The sequence below is a fragment of the Lindgomyces ingoldianus genome (genome assembly GCF_010093535.1).
Source record: "Lindgomyces ingoldianus strain ATCC 200398 unplaced genomic scaffold BDR25scaffold_62, whole genome shotgun sequence".
Classification (NCBI taxonomy): Eukaryota; Fungi; Ascomycota; class Dothideomycetes; order Pleosporales; family Lindgomycetaceae; genus Lindgomyces; species Lindgomyces ingoldianus.
In genome coordinates, this window is record NW_022985223.1 from 130,644 (window position 1) to 149,432 (window position 18,789).

General features: G+C 49.8%; 5 protein-coding genes across 5 annotated transcripts; 3 read left to right on the forward strand and 2 right to left on the reverse strand.

Annotated features, from left to right (window-relative positions):
• Nucleotides 1–241: 241 nt before the first annotated feature.
• BDR25DRAFT_320178 (uncharacterized protein) lies at nt 242–2,633 on the forward strand (the record flags this gene model as incomplete). The annotated part of the gene is made up of 5 exons (XM_033691882.1): nt 242–274; nt 324–463; nt 520–1,588; nt 1,637–2,437; nt 2,493–2,633. The coding sequence occupies 5 exons, from the start codon at nt 242–244 to the stop codon at nt 2,631–2,633; spliced, it is 2,184 nt and encodes a 727-aa protein (XP_033540009.1).
• A 2,462-nt stretch (nt 2,634–5,095) lies between these two features.
• On the reverse strand, nt 5,096–7,006 carry BDR25DRAFT_115701 (hemin import ATP-binding protein hmuV). Its single transcript, XM_033683637.1, has 6 exons — nt 6,948–7,006; nt 6,663–6,876; nt 6,453–6,614; nt 6,306–6,403; nt 6,234–6,253; nt 5,096–6,179 (listed from the first exon to the last, which is right to left on the reverse strand). The coding sequence occupies exons 2-6, from the start codon at nt 6,826–6,828 to the stop codon at nt 5,105–5,107; spliced, it is 1,521 nt and encodes a 506-aa protein (XP_033540010.1). The 5' UTR covers nt 6,829–6,876; nt 6,948–7,006; the 3' UTR covers nt 5,096–5,104.
• Nucleotides 7,007–7,647: 641 nt separating this feature from the next.
• Nucleotides 7,648–13,339, forward strand: BDR25DRAFT_397288 (uncharacterized protein). Its single transcript, XM_033698497.1, has 9 exons — nt 7,648–7,734; nt 8,161–8,588; nt 8,638–8,664; nt 8,713–8,788; nt 8,841–9,164; nt 9,213–9,256; nt 9,309–9,582; nt 9,635–13,049; nt 13,105–13,339. Exons 1-9 carry the CDS (start codon nt 7,728–7,730, stop codon nt 13,238–13,240), a joined length of 4,731 nt encoding a protein of 1,576 aa, XP_033540011.1. The 5' UTR covers nt 7,648–7,727; the 3' UTR covers nt 13,241–13,339.
• A 605-nt stretch (nt 13,340–13,944) lies between these two features.
• Nucleotides 13,945–16,759, forward strand: BDR25DRAFT_298438 (Endopolyphosphatase). The gene is made up of 3 exons (XM_033689070.1): nt 13,945–14,196; nt 14,256–14,802; nt 14,871–16,759. The coding sequence occupies exons 1-3, from the start codon at nt 14,043–14,045 to the stop codon at nt 16,429–16,431; spliced, it is 2,262 nt and encodes a 753-aa protein (XP_033540012.1). The 5' UTR covers nt 13,945–14,042; the 3' UTR covers nt 16,432–16,759.
• Nucleotides 16,760–16,827: 68 nt separating this feature from the next.
• BDR25DRAFT_363075 (uncharacterized protein) lies at nt 16,828–18,738 on the reverse strand (the record flags this gene model as incomplete). The annotated part of the gene is made up of 13 exons (XM_033696681.1): nt 16,828–16,933; nt 17,001–17,197; nt 17,229–17,329; nt 17,415–17,464; nt 17,501–17,666; nt 17,733–17,769; nt 17,840–17,942; nt 18,004–18,067; nt 18,127–18,197; nt 18,238–18,372; nt 18,424–18,541; nt 18,587–18,642; nt 18,707–18,738. The coding sequence occupies 13 exons, from the start codon at nt 18,736–18,738 to the stop codon at nt 16,828–16,830; spliced, it is 1,236 nt and encodes a 411-aa protein (XP_033540013.1).
• Between the last annotated feature and the right edge of the window lie 51 nt (nt 18,739–18,789).

Below are 18,789 nucleotides of genomic sequence, written 5' to 3' on the forward strand. Positions count from 1 at the left end.
TGCCAAGGCTCTTGCGGAATAATATTTTGCCGATTCTCCGCGAAGCCCAAAAGTTATCCTTGCGCGTCGTCGCAACTTCATCTTCACCTTCGTAACAAACTTCATTTTCGTGCCTCCACTGTACTTCACCATGAGTGGAGCACTGACCGCCTCTCCATGGAAGGAGGCTACGGCTCCGGATGGAAGAACGTACTATTATATTCCGGGTACCAAGGAGACAACATGGACGAGACCCGCAGATATGCCTACGCCAGCATCTGCGCCTGCAGCCAATGTATGTTTACCTTTCGCCTTGCAAATGGCTGAGCTGACAGGATATCCAGCAAGAACTTATTGATGCGTCATGGCGAGAGCATGAGGCAGATGGCAAGAAGTATTACTCTAATGCCTACACTAAGGAGACGACATGGGAGATGCCCGAGGCCTTCGCGAAACTTCAGCAGGCCCAGCGACCTCCACCTCAGTAGGTCCCAAATTAGTGCACAGTTCCGCCCTGGAATTCCACTCACACGGCTGTAGGGGTCCTTCTTACGTCGCCGGCGGCGCTTCTTCGTACCTCCCTCCTTACAGCCAGAAATACAATGAGCGAGACGACTTTCAGCCACCGGAGCGACGATTCACAGATCGTGAGGATAGATATGGAGGCGGCAGCGAGCGTGAGAGAGGTGGAGTCTCGTTCATCTCCACGGGAAACGAGCCAGCTTTTGCGAGCCGTGAGGAAGCCGAAGCGGCCTTCATGAAGATGCTCAAAAAATCTGGGGTGCAGCCAGACTGGTCTTGGCCTCAGGCCGTTCGGGCTTGCATCACTGACTCAAATTGGAAGGCGATACCAGATTTTAACGGCCGGGAAGAGGCTTTCAAGAAGTACTGCGCCGATCTTCGCAGTCAGGAGAAGGAGAAGGAACAGGACAGGCAAGCCAAAGTCCGCTCCAACTTCATGGCCATGCTAAGGTCACACCCGGAGATTAAGTGGTACACTCGGTGGAAGACAGCGCTCCCTATTATCGAGAATGAGTCCATCTTCCGCACGGCGAGGGATGACAACGAAAGGCGACAATTATTTGAAGAGTACATCCTTTCTCTTAAGAAAGCTTATGTTGAGGATGAAGAACAGGAACGAGCGTCTGCTATTGACAAGATCGCCGACATCTTGCAGAATATTGACTTAGAACCCTACACACGCTGGAAGGATGCACAGGAAGCAATCCAGAAGAATCCGGAGTACATCGAGCGCGAGAAGGTTAGACCTTTCTATCAGATCGATGTTTTGAACGCCTTCGAGAAACACATCAAACAGCTCCAGGTTCAGTTCAGTCAAAAGGTGAGCGAGGACAAGCGTGTTGAGAAACGAGTGGAACGTAAGAACCGCGATGCTTTCAGGGAGCTGCTTGATGAGCTCAAGAAAGCTGGCAAGCTCAAGGCCACGACAAAGTGGATGGAAATTCACGGCCTCATCGAAGACGATCCTCGATACCAAAACATGCTGGGCCAGGACGGATCATCGCCACTCGACCTCTTCTGGGATGTAATTGAAGACCAGGAGCGCGTTCTCCGCAATCATCGGAACGTTATTTACGACTTGTTAGATGTAAGTCCCCTTACCGCATATTTAGAGGTATCCGCTAACCATTACAAGGATCATCGATTTGAAATCACTTCCAAAACTCCCTTTGAAGAGTTCCTCTCTGATATGCGTCTCGATCCCCGCGCTAACGACATCGATGACTACTCTCTGAACCACATCTTCGAATATCTCCTCGAGAAAGTCAAAAACCGCGAGCGCCGTCAAATGGACGACTTCCGCTCCGCCCTTAAGCATCTCGAACCTCCAATCTTGGTTACTGACACATGGGAGGATATCCGCCCTCGTGTCGAGAAACTCAAGGAGTTCCGCGAACTTGATGCCGAGAAACTTCGCGCTGCCACGTTCGAGAAGTACATCCGTCGTCTGAAGGAAAAGGAGCAAGAAAAGCGTGATCGAGGCGAACGGACTAGGCGCGAGGGACGTGACCGCGAGAGGGATCGAGATCGTGAGTACAGGAATGGTCAATCCGACCGCCAACGCCGCCATCATACACGAACTCACTCGCCAGAACAACAAGATCCATACGAAGCCGACCGTCGCAAAGCGCAACAGGACAGAGAGTCACGGTACAAGAAAGAAGGCGCCACTGGCTTGTCTCCACCCTACCGCCGCGACCGTGAACGTGAGCGAGACGATCATCGACCGTTTGACCGCGGTTCTCGCCAGAGTAGCGGCGACCATTATGGCCGCGAGCGACGTGAGCGCGAGGTCGAGCGAGAACGTAATTATGTCAGCCGAACCGATCCGCGCGAGAGACCAACTGAGCTAGACTATGGAGACAGTCGTCCGATGCCGTCTCGTCGTCGTCGTGACAGCGATGAAGATGGTGGCAGCGGTCGACGTGATAACAAGGTGAACTCCTCCACCCCCCTAACCTAACTTGATGAAATGTCTCACGCGTTTACAGCGCGCCCGCTACTCTCCCCGCCGCGACCGTCGCACACGTTCCCGAAGCCCTGCCATGTCTGCCCCCCCGGAACCCCTCCCACCAAAGGAAGACCCTGGTCTACGCTCTGGAAGTGAAGAGGGCGAGATCGAAGAAACATAGTATCTGTACCATTCCTAACATTTGCATAACACGAGTGGCTGACACCCTGGAAGTTCTGCAGATAAGGTTGGGTGGCTGATGGAGGTGGTAACGGGATTGTGAGAAGGTACTATTCGGATGGTTTTCAAAAATATGAGTTGGAACTGACCTGAACGAAGTAGGGGTAATAGGGGTATTGGTGGACGTCGGTCACAATGTGGAAGGGCCAGGGTGAACGATGATGATAGAGAGATTATATCTAACTTGCTTTGCTAGGCTTCCTTACATTAACCAACTCTCTACAGCATCATACTACGGGCTCTTCTCTGCTCGCAGATGTGGACAGACGTGCTTGGTGGATAAATATAGCTCAAAACTCTCAACAAAAGTGTGGTTAGATACCAATTCTTGCTAGTTAATCGCAATCCTGTGAATACTTCACACGCCCTAATTTGAAATTTGCGGGGATAGAACATGGGTTCCTCATCACAGCATGTGATCACATCATATAGAATATCATTAAGCTACCCTTCCCCTATTAAACACCCTGCTGCAATAAGATAGAAGGTTAATAAGACGCACATTTCTGTCTTGAATCACCCCAGTTCTTTTAATCCATTAGGTGAACAGATGCAGTAACGTACTTCATGGGCGAGTTGCTCACACACCTGAGTCGCTCACTTTTGCCAAGACCCCACTAAACCACCCTTCCTACACTAATGCATTCCCTACAACACCACTTAGACGCGCTAAAAGAATGTTAGATACAGCTTACGCTCTAAGCTTTTAAATAAGACATAAAACTCTTAAAGAAATGTGCTATAGCTATATATAGGGTCCTATAAAAGATAATAAATAACTATAGCACTAGACAACTTTTACAAGCTAATTCTACAGCTAAATTATAGAGGCTAGGCAATAAAAAGGAGCAGGTAATTATTAAGACTATACTTAAGCTATATGCGCAAGGAATTTCCCCTTAGATAGCATTTATGGCTAATATAGCTAATTCTTTGCGCGCTAAGCGTAATCTAGGCCATGTTTGCATAAACTAGCCTAGTACGTTTGTAAAGCGTTATTTAGAGCTTAAAGTAAAGTTTTAAGCGCAAGTATAGTTAAGAGATATCTAGCTAATTATAAACTCTATTTTGCTAAAGTTGTACGTGTTATTATCCTAGATGCTATACTTAGCTTTAATATTCTCTATAAGGCTAAACCTGCTCTAAATTACCCTAGGACTCTTGCAGAGGGCTCTTTTATAGTTGTACTTACACTTAAATGTTACTTTAAGCTCTAAATAACGCTTTACAAACATACTAGGCTAGTTTATGTAAACATGGCCTAGATTACGCTTAGCGCGCAAAGAATTAGCTATATTAGCTATAAATGCTATCTAAGGGGAAATTCCTTGCGCATATAGCTTAAGTATAGTCTTAATAATTACCTGCTCCTTTTTATTACTTAGCCTTTATAATTTAGCTGTAGAATTAGCTTGTAAAGGTTATCTAGCGCTGTAGTTATTTGTTGTCTTTTATAAGACCCTGCATATAGCTACAGCACATTTCTTTAAGAGTTTTATATCTTATTTAAAAGCTTAGAGCGTAAGCTGTATCTAACGTTCTTTTAGCGCGTTTAAGTGGTGTTGTGGGGAATGCATTAGTGTAGGAAGGGTGGTTTGGTGGGGTCTTGGCAAAAGTGAGCGACTCGGGTGTGTGAGCAACTCGCCCATGAAGTACGTTATAAGCTTTTAGATCGAGTGTTCGACGACAGGAGAGTACTGTGCTTAAACCGTACTATCATATAACAGGGAACGTAAATAGGGCAGAGTTTATCTGTTAAATGTCTTGCGAGAATTTCTGCCCTGAACCATTCATTCCCTTGTTGTCATGCATGTTGAGGTGGCTCCGATAGTGGGTGAACCGAGGTTAGTGTTAGCTGCTGAGATGCCTTCATTTCTCTCGCTCTCTCGAGTAGACGTCACCAGTAGTCTGAGAGGGGCAAGTTCTATGAAGTATCTTGTAGTACAGCTTGCAGATAATTTAGGTCAACTCGAACAATGAATCACACAGGCTTTTACCTCCAAAAAACAGCGCATATACTCAGAATTTGTCTCCTAATAATTGAACCTTCGTAGATACCGCCTCTAAACCGTATGGCGGTAATTTTTTCTTTAACGGTCTCCAGAATCTTCACACCACTATATCACACAGCGATCCCCTAACTTGACCCATGTCACCCTTAGCCACAAGTTTTAGCATCCAACATTGGATATGATAGCTATCCAGCACAGGAGGTCGATCGCTGTCTCCTTCTCAATATCCTCATCGTCGTCTTCCTCCGACGCATCTTCATCATCCAACAAGCCTGTAACCTTACGTCTCAGTGCCCGTTTCTTATTCCCCCTTTTCGTACCCCCGCCATCATTCCCTTCACTCGACTGCCCGGAAGGGCGGCGCTGGGGTGGGGGCGTATAGTTCTGGTAGAAAACATTTTCAACTCTCATCTTCTAAGAAGAAGAAGTTCCCGTTCAACTTCTGTTCCTGGTCGAGCTGGGAGTTGTATTTGTTGATACGAGGACGGTAGGAATTGGGGTCACGACGGAAGGTGACGTCTAGATTCTTCAGGAACTTGTTGCAACCAGTGAGAAGAGATTCGGGTTGGTTGGCGCGGGCCTTGACGGCTGGTTGACCGTCGAAGACAATGACGCGGTCGGCGAGGTAGGTGGCCATGATGAAATCGTGCTCGACAACGAAGGCAGTCTTCTTAGAGTGCATGATGAAGCGCTTGATGACGCGGGCTGCAACAATACGCTGTTCGGAGTCAAGATACGCACTGGGTTCGTCGATGAGGTAGATATCCGCGGGGATGCCGAGAGCGAGGACAATGGCGACACGTTGCAATTCACCACCGGACAGGTTTTGCACTTCTTGGTCGATGAAGTCGTCCATCTTGAGGGGCTTGTAGACATCGGTTTGGAATTGCGGACTCAGGAACGCAGCCTTGATCTTCTTGAAGAAGAGCTGGCGGACGGTGCCTGTGAACCTGGGCGTGATCTTTTGAGGCTTCATGCTGATATTCATAGGAGGTACTTTCTTTCCTCCGTCAGGCTGCAAAGCACCAGCAAGCATCTTGCAGAAGGTGGTCTTTCCGGTACCATTCTCGCCCATCATGACGAGGATCTCCGAATCGGTAAATTGGCCAGGCTCAACAGTAAGATGAAAGTCACCCAGGGTCTTCTCCATGCTCGGGTAATGGTACCCACGTGACTTGTCAACCATGAACTCCTCACCGGCCTCACCAATACGGAATTGGAGAGACTCTTCTCTGAATCGAAGGTTCTCAGTGGGGATGTTACCATCAAGGAAGATGTTAATACCCTCTCGGACAGAGGAAGGCAAAGTGACAACACCATATACAGCCGGTTTGCCGTAAAGAACGCAGATGAAGTCGGAAAGGTAATCCAATACAGATAAGTCGTGCTCGACTACGATCACATAGTCATCAGGTCGGAGTAGGCTGCGAATCATTCGACCAGCAGCGAGACGTTGTTTGACATCGAGGAAAGAGCTAAGACAGCGTCAGTAAATTGGATATTCCTGGATGTCAATGTGTGTAGCTCACGAAGGCTCGTCAAACATGTACTAATGCAAGTCAGTATGCAGGTGAAACTCCCAAGGCTGTGGAGCGACTCACCACATCAGCCTTCTGAACACAAACGGTTCCGATGGCGAAACGCTGCAGTTCACCACCGGAGAGCAGAGTGACATCTCGGTCATAAACTTGTCTCAATTCTGTGGAAAATTAGTCTATGCAACTTGTAAATGTCCTAGTGATGCATACCCAAAACATCAAGGATCTCGTCGAGGTTGTCCATCTGCGAGCGGCCCTCCATAAGTTTGCCAACCGCCTTGTCGGGGCCCTTGATCGCTCTCGGGAGTTGATCGACATACTGAGGCTTCACGACAGCCTTCAAGTTGTCCTCCAAAACCTTTGTAAAGTAGTCTACTCTGCGTTATTGCACAATCCCCGTGCGAAGTTCGGAGGTCTTACTTTGGAGCTCCGAGCCACGGAAGTACTTCAAGATTTCTTCCCAGTCCGGGGGGTTATCGTATCGGCCAAGATTAGGCTTCAGTTTGCCACTTAGAATCTTCAATGCCGTGCTCTTTCCAATACCGTTTGTGCCGACCAGTCCCAATACTTGGCCCGGACGGGGCATGGGCAGACGGTGCAACTTGAAGCTGTTCGCGGAGTATCGGTGGGTGACCTGTGTCTCGAGGTTGGTCGGCAGGTTGATGATGTTGATAGCATCGAAGGGGCACTTCTTAGGGCAGATACCACACCCTATGCACAGTCGCTCAGAGATGAAGGCGATCTTGGAGTCGGAGGTGACTTCGATGCATAGCTTCCCGGTGCGGACGACGGGGCAGGACTTTTTGCATTCCTGGCGACATTTCTACAGCGTTGTTAGACACTATTCAGCAGATACACCACTAGTAGTCTCACCTTCGGTTTGCACTGTATTCACACACAGGCTCACATTAGCTACGCAAAATTTTGCGGGCGGGGGGGTAGTGGGGCACCTTGTCAGAATTGACAATGGCAATACTGAGTAGAATTAGCGGAGAACAACCAAATTCAATCGAAACAGAGAGCATGCCGGGTCAGCCTGTCAGCCATGATTTCGGAGGGGATTGAGCGTAGTCTGCTTTGCTCTACGTCCTTCGAGAGAGGGTGCGGGTGGGGGAATTTTCTTGCGGCGGCGAGGCAAGAAGTGAAAGTTACAAGGAACCGTCCAAATGCAAGACCAACACCAGAATCTCTCGTAAGCCCTCGAACGAGAACCGTGGGTGAGCGAAGGGCGTCGCCGTGACTCAGTGCAGGTGAATGGTAGAGAGAGTGCTGGGTGTCCTTCTCTCAAGACCTTCGTCATCGGAATCTCGGGGCGGCGATTGGGCAGCTAAGCGAACTTGGCAATTTCCCTCAGTCTCAAGGCGCCGGCCGCCGGTATAGATGCGGCTTGTCCTTCGCAACTCGACACTCACCCACTCCACCCACCATACCTTGCACCCCCCCCGACACCGACTCTCCCCCACCCGATCAGAGGGTATCTGAGCCATGGACTGTAAGTACGCCCCGAGTGTGCGCTGATTTCCTCGTTTCTGTCGCCGCCTACCCTCAGCTAGCCTGCTTCACTTGCGTCTCTCAAGTCCCATCGCTCCATCACCACATCACCGCGATACATGTAGCAGATGCCCATATCCACTCGAGAGTCTTGTTTTCTCCTCTGTCGCCGCTCATTCAGCACGCCGTTTCACGTTTCTGCTCCTCTGCCGGCCATTGGCCTCACCTGTCTGCCCATCATTCATCTGTCTCCGGTCATCAACCACCGACTTATTCCATCGGACCTTGTATCTTCATGCCATTCTTCTTGTTTCTAGTCGCTTTTCGTTGATTTTGGATCGCGTCATTCGGCTCTACCCAAGGCACCTGCTCTCACCAGCTCCAGCCGCGTCATTCCTGAGCAATCACGCTGACCATCATTCACCAGCTGCGTCCATCCTGATGCCCTCCCAGCCGAGCCATGCGGCCTCATTTCCACTCACCAATGGCCATACGTCGCCCCTGGCCGTCCACGTAACCTCTACCGACGACCTCTCCGTACACAGCGAGAGCGAATTGTCCGATGTGAAGGAAGCCATCGCCGAAGACGCCTCATCGGATGAAGACGCCCCAGGCGAGGTCTACAACGAGGTTGAGGACGATGGCGCTGACTCGGACTCGTCGATGGACATCGACGCGGAAGGCGAGCCCGATGGCGACTATGACTCCGAAACTCCACCGCCGGTGTCAGCTACAGCTGGCCGTGCCCGCAGTTCGACGTCCGAGGAGTCGAACCGGTCAAGAAAGCGGAAAGCGAGTATAGAAGAAGACGACTTCATCACCCAGAACCCAGAGCTCTATGGGCTTCGACGAAGCGCACGTTCTGTCCATTCCACTGCAGGAAACCCCACTAACTCTCCAACAGGGCCGAGCTCGACCCAGCCGTCGCATTGTAAGGGTCCTAAATACAGTCAAGCCATCCTCTTCTAACACTCGGCAGGTCGATAGCAGCGACGAGGATGACTCATCTACTTCGGATCGTCCGAGGAAGCGACAGAGGACAGCCTCGCGGAAAAGTATGACCCTCGTCTATCATCACTCCTATCCCTCTGACTAAATCGCTCATAGCATCTCACCAAGTTACCCCGGTAGTACAGTCTGCGGGTTCCGATTCTGACTCTGACGCATACTTCAATGCGCGGAAGAACATGCCTACCAAGAAGCAAAAGCAGCGTCAGCTTCAAGTCGCTGCAGGCCTTCTTCCCCCTTCGCGCAGCGAGATCCGATTCTCATCTAGGCGCACCAAGCAGGTCACCAACTACAATGAAGACGAAGCGGATAACTTTGAAGAGGAGGATGATGAGTTTGCTACTCCCAACTATGAAATGACTCTCGAATACACCGGACCAGTCATTGATAAAGTACTAGATCATCGGCCAAAAACAGGCATTGGTGCGTATCATTCCCTTAAATAGCATGCCAATTCTGACAATGGCGTAGAACTCGACCCGGTCGATGCTGATAAGAAGGATTTTGAGTACCTCGTTAGTGAACCCCCGTCTCTCTGGAAGAACCCTTTCTAACTGTGCATCGTAGCTCAAATGGCAGGACAAAGCCCACTACCACTCGACCTGGGAAACATACGAATCCGTATCCTCCTACCGCGGTTTGCGAAAACTCGACAACTACTACCTGAAAGTTGTCGACAAGGATATGCAGTATCAGGCTCGAAGGCAAGACGAGCCTGAGGAGTACGAACAATGGATGGTCATACGCGAGACTGAGCGTGAGAGTCAGCTTGATTTCCATCAGGTAGAACGTGTCATTGGCAGCAGAGCTGGTGATGATGAGACAGAGTACATGGTCAAATGTAAGGTCCATATCCCACATGGCCCCTATTCAGATTACTAACCTAGCACTAGGGAAAGGATTGACCTACGACAATTGTACCTGGGAATTGGCTTCTTTGGTCAGTGAGTTGTCGCAAAGCGAGATCGACCGCTTCCTTGACCGATCGTCGAGGTTGCCCTGGTCCGACTCTAAAGAATCTAGTCTTGCTACTCGGAAGAAGTTCGTTCCTCTGAAAGAGCAGCCTGATTACATCAAGCACGGCCAGCTACGATCATTCCAATTGCATGGCATCAACTTCCTCGGGCACAATTGGGTTCGAGGTACCAACGTTATTTTAGCCGATGAGATGGGTCTCGGAAAAACCGTCCAAACTGTCGCGTTCATGAACTGGTTACGCCACGATAGGAGGCAGGATGGACCGTTTATCTGCGTTGTCCCTTTGTCAACTATGCCCGCCTGGGCCGACACCTTCAACAATTGGACGCCTGACCTCAACTACGTTATCTATCAAGGCAACGACAAAGCTCGAAAGCTGATTCGAGAGCATGAGCTGCTCGTTGATGGCAATGTCAAGAAGACCAAATTCAACGTCCTCATGACCACATACGAATACGTGCTTCTGGATTGGCAGTTTTTGTCAACATTGAAGTGGCAATTTCTGGCAGTCGACGAAGCTCATCGGCTCAAGAACCGAGAGTCGCAGCTTTACGACAGGCTCCTCCAGTTCAATGCACCCTGTCGCCTCCTCATCACTGGTACTCCAATCCAGAACACTCTCGGAGAGCTCTCTGCTTTGATGGACTTCCTCATGCCAGGCAAGATCTCCGTCGATGAAAACGTTGACCTCTCTTCTGAAGATGCGAGTCGGAAGCTTGCCGACCTTAGCGCGGCTATTCAGCCTTACATGATCCGACGAACGAAGGAAAAGGTCGAGAATGATTTGCCACCAAAATCCGAGAAGATCCTTCGAGTGGAACTTTCCGATATCCAACTCGAGTACTACAAGAATATCCTCACGAGGAATTACGAGGCTCTCAATGAAGGCAGCCATGGCCAGAAGCAGTCTCTGTTGAACATTGTGATGGAGCTGAAGAAGGCCAGCAACCATCCATTCCTCTTTCCCCAGGTTGAGCACAAGATCATGAAACAGTATACCACCAAGGACGAACAACTGAAGGCGCTCATCACTACAAGTGGCAAGATGATGTTGCTCGACCGGCTGCTCACAAAGCTGAAGGCCGATGGCCATCGTGTATTAATCTTCAGTCAAATGGTGCACATGCTCGACATCCTCACTGACTATCTGATTGCACGAAAATACTCATATCAGCGATTGGACGGCACCGTTCCGGCTACTGACCGGAGGATTGCAATCGATCACTTCAATGCCCCAGACAGCCAGGACTACTGCTTCCTCTTGTCCACTCGGGCCGGCGGTCTTGGGATCAATCTCATGACTGCCGATACCGTGGTATTGTTTGATTCCGATTGGAACCCTCAAGCGGATCTTCAAGCTATGGCCCGAGCGCACCGTATTGGCCAACAAAAGCCCGTCACCGTCTACAGATTGGTGTCAAAGGATACAATCGAAGAAGAGATTCTCGAACGCGCACGAAATAAGCGCATGCTTGAATTCATCACGATTCAACGTGGTGTAACAGATCGCCAACAGAAGGAGATGACCGACAAAATAAATCGTGCTGCCGGCGAACCTAATTCCGCGGATGATATCAACCAAATCCTCAAGCGCCGTGGCCAGAAGATGTTCGAGCAATCAGGCAACCAGAAGAAGCTGGAAGAACTTGATATCGACATGGTCCTTCAAAATGCCGAGGAGCATAAAACTGAGCAAGCAGCTGGCCTAACTTCCGATGGTGGCGAAGAGTTCCTCAAAAACTTTGAGTACACTGATGTCAAAATTGATCTCGAGTGGGATGACATCATTCCCAAAGAAGAACTCGAAGCCGTAAAGGCCGACATCCAACAGAAGAAAGAGGAAGAGGAAACACGTAAGCTACTTGAAGAAAATGCTCCGCGAAAGCGCAAAGCAGCCCCTTCAAATGAACGTGAGCAGCGCTTAGCAAAGAAACGAGCAAGAGAAGCTGTGGCTGCTGCTGATGAGAACGATGGTGATGATTCGAACACAGAGAAGGACCCGAAGCGCCCACTCATTGATAAGGAGATTCGCAATCTCATACGTGCCTATGAGCGGTACGGGTCACTAGAGGAGCGAGGCGAAGAAATGCTTCGCGATGCAAAACTCGTTGGTCGAGATGCCGATCTACTCAAATCCACGTTGGACGAAGTTGTTTCCATCAGCCGTGACCTCGTCAAGAAAGAACAGGCGAGGCTGGATGCTCTAGAGAAAGAAGAAAACCGAGTCCTTACAAAGAAGGATAAAAAGGCCGTTCTCTTCGACCACAAGGGTGTCAAGCGCATCAATGCAGAAACCATCCTCGAGCGACCGGTCGAAATGCGCATGCTAAAGGAGGCTACCGAGGCCGTTGCTGATTGGCGGAACTTCCGTATACCTGAGGCCATTAAGCCGGCAAGCTACTCCTGCTCCTGGGGGGCTCGTGAAGATGGCATGCTCTTGGTCGGGATCACCCGTCATGGGTACGGAGCCTGGGTCGCTATTCGTGACGATACGGATCTGGGCATGACTGACAAGTTCTTCCTCGAAGAGCAGCGCGTCGACAAGAAGGAGGAACGCAACAAGGCCGAAGAAAAGAATGCAAAGTCCCCAGGCGCTGTGCACCTCGTACGACGAGCCAACTACCTCCTTACGGTCCTCAAGGAGAAAACCGGGACCAATCCTAACGCCAGGCGTCTCATCGAAAACCATCATCGCAATAACAAGAAACATCATTTGAATGTCAGTCGACGCCCAGAGAAGACAGCGAGTGTTTCTGCCAGCCCTGCTCCAACTCCGGTGCGCAAGCCTCCCCGCGACTCAGAGAGACCCCAAGCGCGTCCACAGAGCAATAGCGAAAGTCGCCACTCCGAAAGCAGAGGCGACAGTCGCCCACATGAACACGGTGCCCATGAACACCGACATAGGCACGGGGATCACTACCGTCCCTCAGATAACCACCGCAGTCCCCATCATCCCAACGAACGTTCTAGCGTCGATCGACGCCCGCCGCATGCGGATAGGGCTCGTACTCCCGATATGCGCCGCAAGATCGGTATCGAGAACGAGAAGCCAAAACCTAAGGAGGAACGACACCACAGCCAAGATCACCACAGCCACGGTCACAGCCACAATCGCAGCGTGGACTCTCCTAAGGTGAAGAAGTCTGATGAATTTCTAGAGCGTAGATTAAGGCCAGTGCGCGACAATCTCGGCCGTCTCAAGAAGGCGACGCCGAAGAATTATCCCGACAAGAAGTCGGTGGTTCAAATTATCAAAGTTGAGCTCATCGCAATTGGTAACTTCATCCGTGCAGAGACTCGGGACAACGCAGAATTAGAGCAGCGACTTTGGTAAGTCAATGAAGCATCGCTTCGCTGCCCAAACCTCAATAGCTGATTTGTACAGGAACTACTTCGTCCCGAATTACTGGCCACGGCCAGGAGTTGACACTGAAAAGATTAAGAAGTCCTATGGACAGTTAATGAGCCAGGAGATGGCCGCTAGGCAGAAGAGTGGACAGCAACCCAACGGCGCAAAGTGAAGAAGGAGCACATAATAGACGAATATGAAGTTGATATTGATTGATTTGCCATGCTCTGTGGTTGCATGCGGGAAGATTCTATCATTACTTGGTGGGGGTGTCAGTGCAGCATTAGCGTTGGTGTTTGGATTTCGAGGGGCCTTCTGCCGGCTATGCTTTTTGTTTTTCTGCATTCACACATTTGATTTCTGCAGTGGGTTCTCTGCAGGCGTTTACGTGGCACAAAATACTCCGGGAGGTATAGGTTGTGCAGCATTTCTGCGGCTTTCTATGGCATGGACAAAGGCCTCGCATCTTTCTATATCCAGATGATTGGCGATGCTCCAAGAGACGAGGTCGGGCGTACAGATGACAGCTCGAAGGTGGCTATTATTCGTAGTTTCTAGACACTAGCAGTGGGGGGCGAGAGGAGAGAATGAAGCTACCGACAGCTTTGAATTCGAGGACTTGGTGTGCGGGATTTTGTGAGATAATGGTCACACGAGGTGTTGCCTAACAGTTCTGTGCACAGGCTGAGGGAGGGTCGTGTGAGATGGCTGAGAGATGGCTGAGAGATGTGGCCTGAAGAAACAATAATGAATAATGTCCTGTGACGCAACCATGGTGTTGACTCGGGACCCTGGCGCGCCAATCAGACAGGGATTCTCGGGGCGTGCTGTGTCGTGGACATTCCTGTTGACAGCCCTTTCACGCCTTTTCCTTCGCCCACCTCAAGCCGTCGCCAGCTTGGTGCTCACTAAGACTCGACTACATATAGACAACGCCCACGCATGTGTTCAGCTCCAACACGCTCCTTTTCGCCATGTTGCATGTACGGGGAGGGCTTTTTTGGGGGCTCTGTGTGCTCCTCGGAGCGTGCAGGGCTGCCCCGCAATCTGGCGCAGGAACGGGAAGCCCGCCACTGCTCCAGAGCCAGTCTGGCCGCCGGCTGCATGGCCGCTTCCTGCACGTCTCAGGTGAGTGCTGCACTCAATTTCCACAGCCTTGTATGGTGTTCACTGATATACGAGTGCAGACGTTCATCCAGATCCCTTCTACAAGACATATTCGAGCACCGAAGCAGAATCCGCATGTCACCGGAAACGTGGTCCTGCAGGCGTGTATGGTGCGGAGACGTCCGGGTGTGACTCGCCCATCTCACTGGTCAACGAGACTTTTAAGTGGATCAACGAGAACCTGAAGGACGACATCGACTTCGTTATATGGACGGGTGACTCGGCGCGGCACGACAACGACGAGCTGATACCCCGCACACAGAAGCAGATTATCGAGCAGAATGAGTTCCTTGTCGCGAAATTCACGGAAGTGTTTGGCAAGGATGACAATATCAATGACACAGATCCAACCAACGACTTCACGATTCCGATCGTACCGACCTTTGGCAACAATGACATCATGCCTCACAACATTTTCCTCAGTGGGCCAAACAAGTGGACTTTGAAGTATTTGGATGTTTGGCGCAAGTTTATTCCCGAGGAGCAGAGGCATCAGTTCCAGCGTGGAGGATGGTTCTTCACCGAGGTTATACCGCGGAAACTCGCTGTCATCAGCTTGAATACCCTGTGAGTCTTCCGCTGCTGCCACGCCCCTAGAAGCCACCTACTTTGCAAATCTTACTAATGTGGGACAGGTATTTCTTTGACTCGAACTCGGGAGTTGACGGATGCGCCGACAAACATGAGCCGGGTTACGAACACATGGAATGGCTACGAATCCAGCTCCAAACTCTGCGAGATCGCGGTATGAAGGTCATACTCATGGGTCACGTGCCGCCTGCCCGAACTGATAGCAAGCTGAGCTGGGACGAGACGTGCTGGCAGAAGTTTACCCTCAACCAGCGACAGTATCGGGATATCATTGTTGGCTCACTCTTCGGGCACATGAACATCGACCACTTCATGCTTCAGGATTTCAAGGACTTAAAAAAGGATACAAAGAATGGCAGGATGGCAAGTGCTGCCAAAGTCAAGAGTACTGATCTCCGAGAGAATATGCTCAAAGATGGGGAAGTTACGGTGGCTTCAGCATCGGATTATTTACTTGATCTGCGGGATGCTTGGGCCAAACTTCCCTCCCCGCAGAAGTCCGTTTCGAAATCGCTGTCGATATTCGAATACATCGACGCGAATGATGAGAATGGGAATTTCTCCGTCTGGGAGTGGTTCGTCCAGAAAATATCTAGTTCAAAGAAAGGCGGGGATGGCGGCAAAGAGAGCAAGAAAGTGGACAAGAAGAAATTCCTGGACAAAATTGGTGGCAAATACGGCGAACGCTTTGGCGTTTCTCACGTCTCTCCCAGTGTCGTGCCCAACTACTTCCCTACCCTTCGCGTCTTCGAGTACAATATTACGGGGCTGGAAGATCTCATTATCCCCGCTAATGACAATCCCTCTCGAAACTTGCCACCAGAAAGCTTGCTATCGCCTTACTCCTTCAGTAACGACGAAGACTGGGAATGTTATGTCTACCGCATCATCAACAACCAGAAAACCAAGAAAGAACAAGACACGATAAAAAAGCCCAAGAAATATAAATTCAAGATCCCAACGCCACCCTCCAAATCTGCCCCCCCAGGCCCTGCATACTCTCCCCAGAGTCTCACGCTGCTGAGCTACACGCAATACTTTGCAAACCTGACGTACATTAACAACGACTTCACCGCTCCAGGAGAAAACCTCTTGTTACTGGATGATCATGACGATGATGTGGATTTGGCAAAATGGAAGGAAGGGAAACACAGGAAACATCAGGGGAAGAAACCTCGGCCAAACCCACATCCGGAGACGTTTAAGTTCGAGGTCGAGTATGATACAAAGACTGATAAGTTGTTTAAGCTCAAGGATCTGACGGTTAGGAGTTATGTCGATCTCGCCAGGAGGATTGGGAATGATCAGGAGGGTAAGAAGCTAGTGGAGATGCCGGAACAGGAGGTGGAGGACGAGGATGATGGTGGTGATGATAGTGGGTGTGAATCAGATGACTCGGATTTTGAGGTTGAAAAGAAGAAGAGGAAGCATAAGAAACAGAAAGACGGCAAGAAACATAAACATAAGAAAGACGGCGCATGGTTCACCTTCGTCAAGCGCGCGTTTGTGGGGACTATGGATCCAAGGGATATTGAAGAGTTGTTTTGTGAGCGCAGCGTAGAGTTTATAGAGCAGGGTGTAGGACAGAAAGTTCTAGAGCTATGATCTTGGTGCAGTTGCAGCTTGAGGGAGGTTGATGGGATTTTAATGACGGCGATGGCCATGATACCCTGGGCTGGTTTGTTTTCACCTTTTGACCGACGGACGGACAGGCGAATTAATTGAATTTCAGTGTAGGTGGTTTTGTGATTTGATATATTGACATAGCATAGACGTGCGACCAGGCCTGGGCATGTATGGCGTTATCTTGTTCTGTTCTAGTTTTGGACTTTTTGGACTCCGCAGTGTAGAGGCTTTGTTATTTTGTCACTACACTTTGTTATCACATACCGTGCGCCATAACCCCAGTTGATTTGATCTCTTAACATTCCTGCTAGAATTAAAAGGAAGTTGTGAAGTTTCTGGTTTCTGGTTTCTATTGCAAGTCAGATTTGATCCTTGTTATTTGTAATGGAAGCTGTTCTGGCACCATCCGCAACAACCGAAATAGATGGCATCGAATTGTGGACCATCCCCAATCTTCCGTTCCTCCTTCTCTCCCCCTTGTCTATCTCTACATCAAATAACCTACTAAAACTCCTTCTCCTCCTAACATCCTATCTGCCTCCGTCTACTTCGAACAACTCCCAGCCCTCTTCTTGGGAAACAACCTCTTTGCTCTATTAAACTGCTTCTTTGGCTTTGCCTCAAGTGATTTGGGGGTGAGCGGTGAGAGAAGAACATGCCGGTTTGGATTGTACCAGTGGGTGAGTTGGGGAGGTTGGAAGGGTTGGTTGGGGCAGAAGTCGGGGTAAGGATGCAGATGAAGCTGCTGTGACAGTCGCGTGGAAAGCACCGGTGACTAGGTAGACGGGGTACCCAAGTAGGGAGGAAGTTTTGGTGGTGGGGAGAGGTGAGAAATAGGAGTGGCGTCTAAGAGTGCTCGAGGGTTGTTGGATATTTTCTCGTGGGAAAGGAAAGGTTAGAAGTCGTAGAATTAGCCCCCTTGAAAGAATGTTCGCATAAGCCTACCCACCTAACTAGCTAACTTCTCAGCCCTTCTCGCTCGACATTCACTAACGTGACAACATAAGCCGAACTCAGAGACAAAACTGCTTCTTAGAACATCACCTACTATGCAGGTCCCACACCACTTCCTGCAGAACTCCGGACACTCGAAGCGATCAAAGCTAATGGCCGCTTACCGGCAAATTCCAAAAGTGCAAGATCGTTGGCGTTAAGGAGCACTTCGTCAGGTATGGAGTACAAGCTGATCTCCTCGAGGCCGAAATCATGCTCTTCTTCCAAGGACCAATATCACTGCTAGTACCTTGCGTCTATGCTCTCTTCTAAGACTACAATGCGACGATCGCTAGAGTGGTCAACTGTCATGATGGAATACGTCTAAGTCAAATTTCTCGAAACGGAATGGTCAAAGATGGGTGAGAGTACAAAAGAGACAGCTATAGCAAACCCCATATTGATTTTCAGGAGATGTGGAATCGAGAGTCTTCAGTTGGTTACTGGAGCCTTGGACATCGCTGCTTACCGGAAAGTCTCTTTCGTGCTGGCGGTCCCTCAAAGTTGTTCAATGGGCCATTCGAAAAGAGTGCAAGGTTAATAGCGCCATGATTTCACAGTACCTCGAGCTGAATGGCCCGACGCTCAAAGCCGAATTCTACTCGACGAAATTCCACGTTGCCTTCCAAGGTCATTCCCCAGTTTTCTCTCACCGAGACTGCTAGATAGTATCCGAGTTACTGGGAAATGTCAGGGTAGTATGTTGCTGCGGAGCGTGGAAGAACGGCTTATTCCTCTGAGCAGATTGGACACTGGTTCCAATGGTGATGGAGCTTGCCTAGATCGAGAGACTTCTGGGAGATGTTTGTTATTGAAATGACACCGGCGACGCTATGACATGGCCGTGCACCTGGAGGCCTACATATAAGTGGAGTCGAATCTATGGCTTCCTTTCCCTGCTTGTCTCGCTGACTCAGTCCCCCAGATCTCGTATGATTCGGGAAAAACTGGATAGTAGAGTGCAGCCATGGGTTTCACGTCTCAGTAATATCGGACCGCAGTTCAATGATAAAATACTTGAAATCCTGGTAACAATTCAACTGAATGCAGTTTAATGCGATGATGCTACATATGTAGCCATTGAACTCCGAGGGAGCTATTCGGTTTGGTGTTCACCCGTTGTACTTACATAGCGACACACTTGAATATTTCTCCTTTTTAAGGTCATTAGCTTTCCGCGGCATCGCACAGTAGCCGCTGCCTTAAAAATGCCCACGAGATTCAGTGAACCAATTCCTAGAAAAGGAGAACCCTAGAAGACTCAATATCACCAACTCCCATTTCCCTTTTCATAATCCCTCAGTCTTCTTAAAACAGCATTCCCATTTCGATACCCACCGCAAG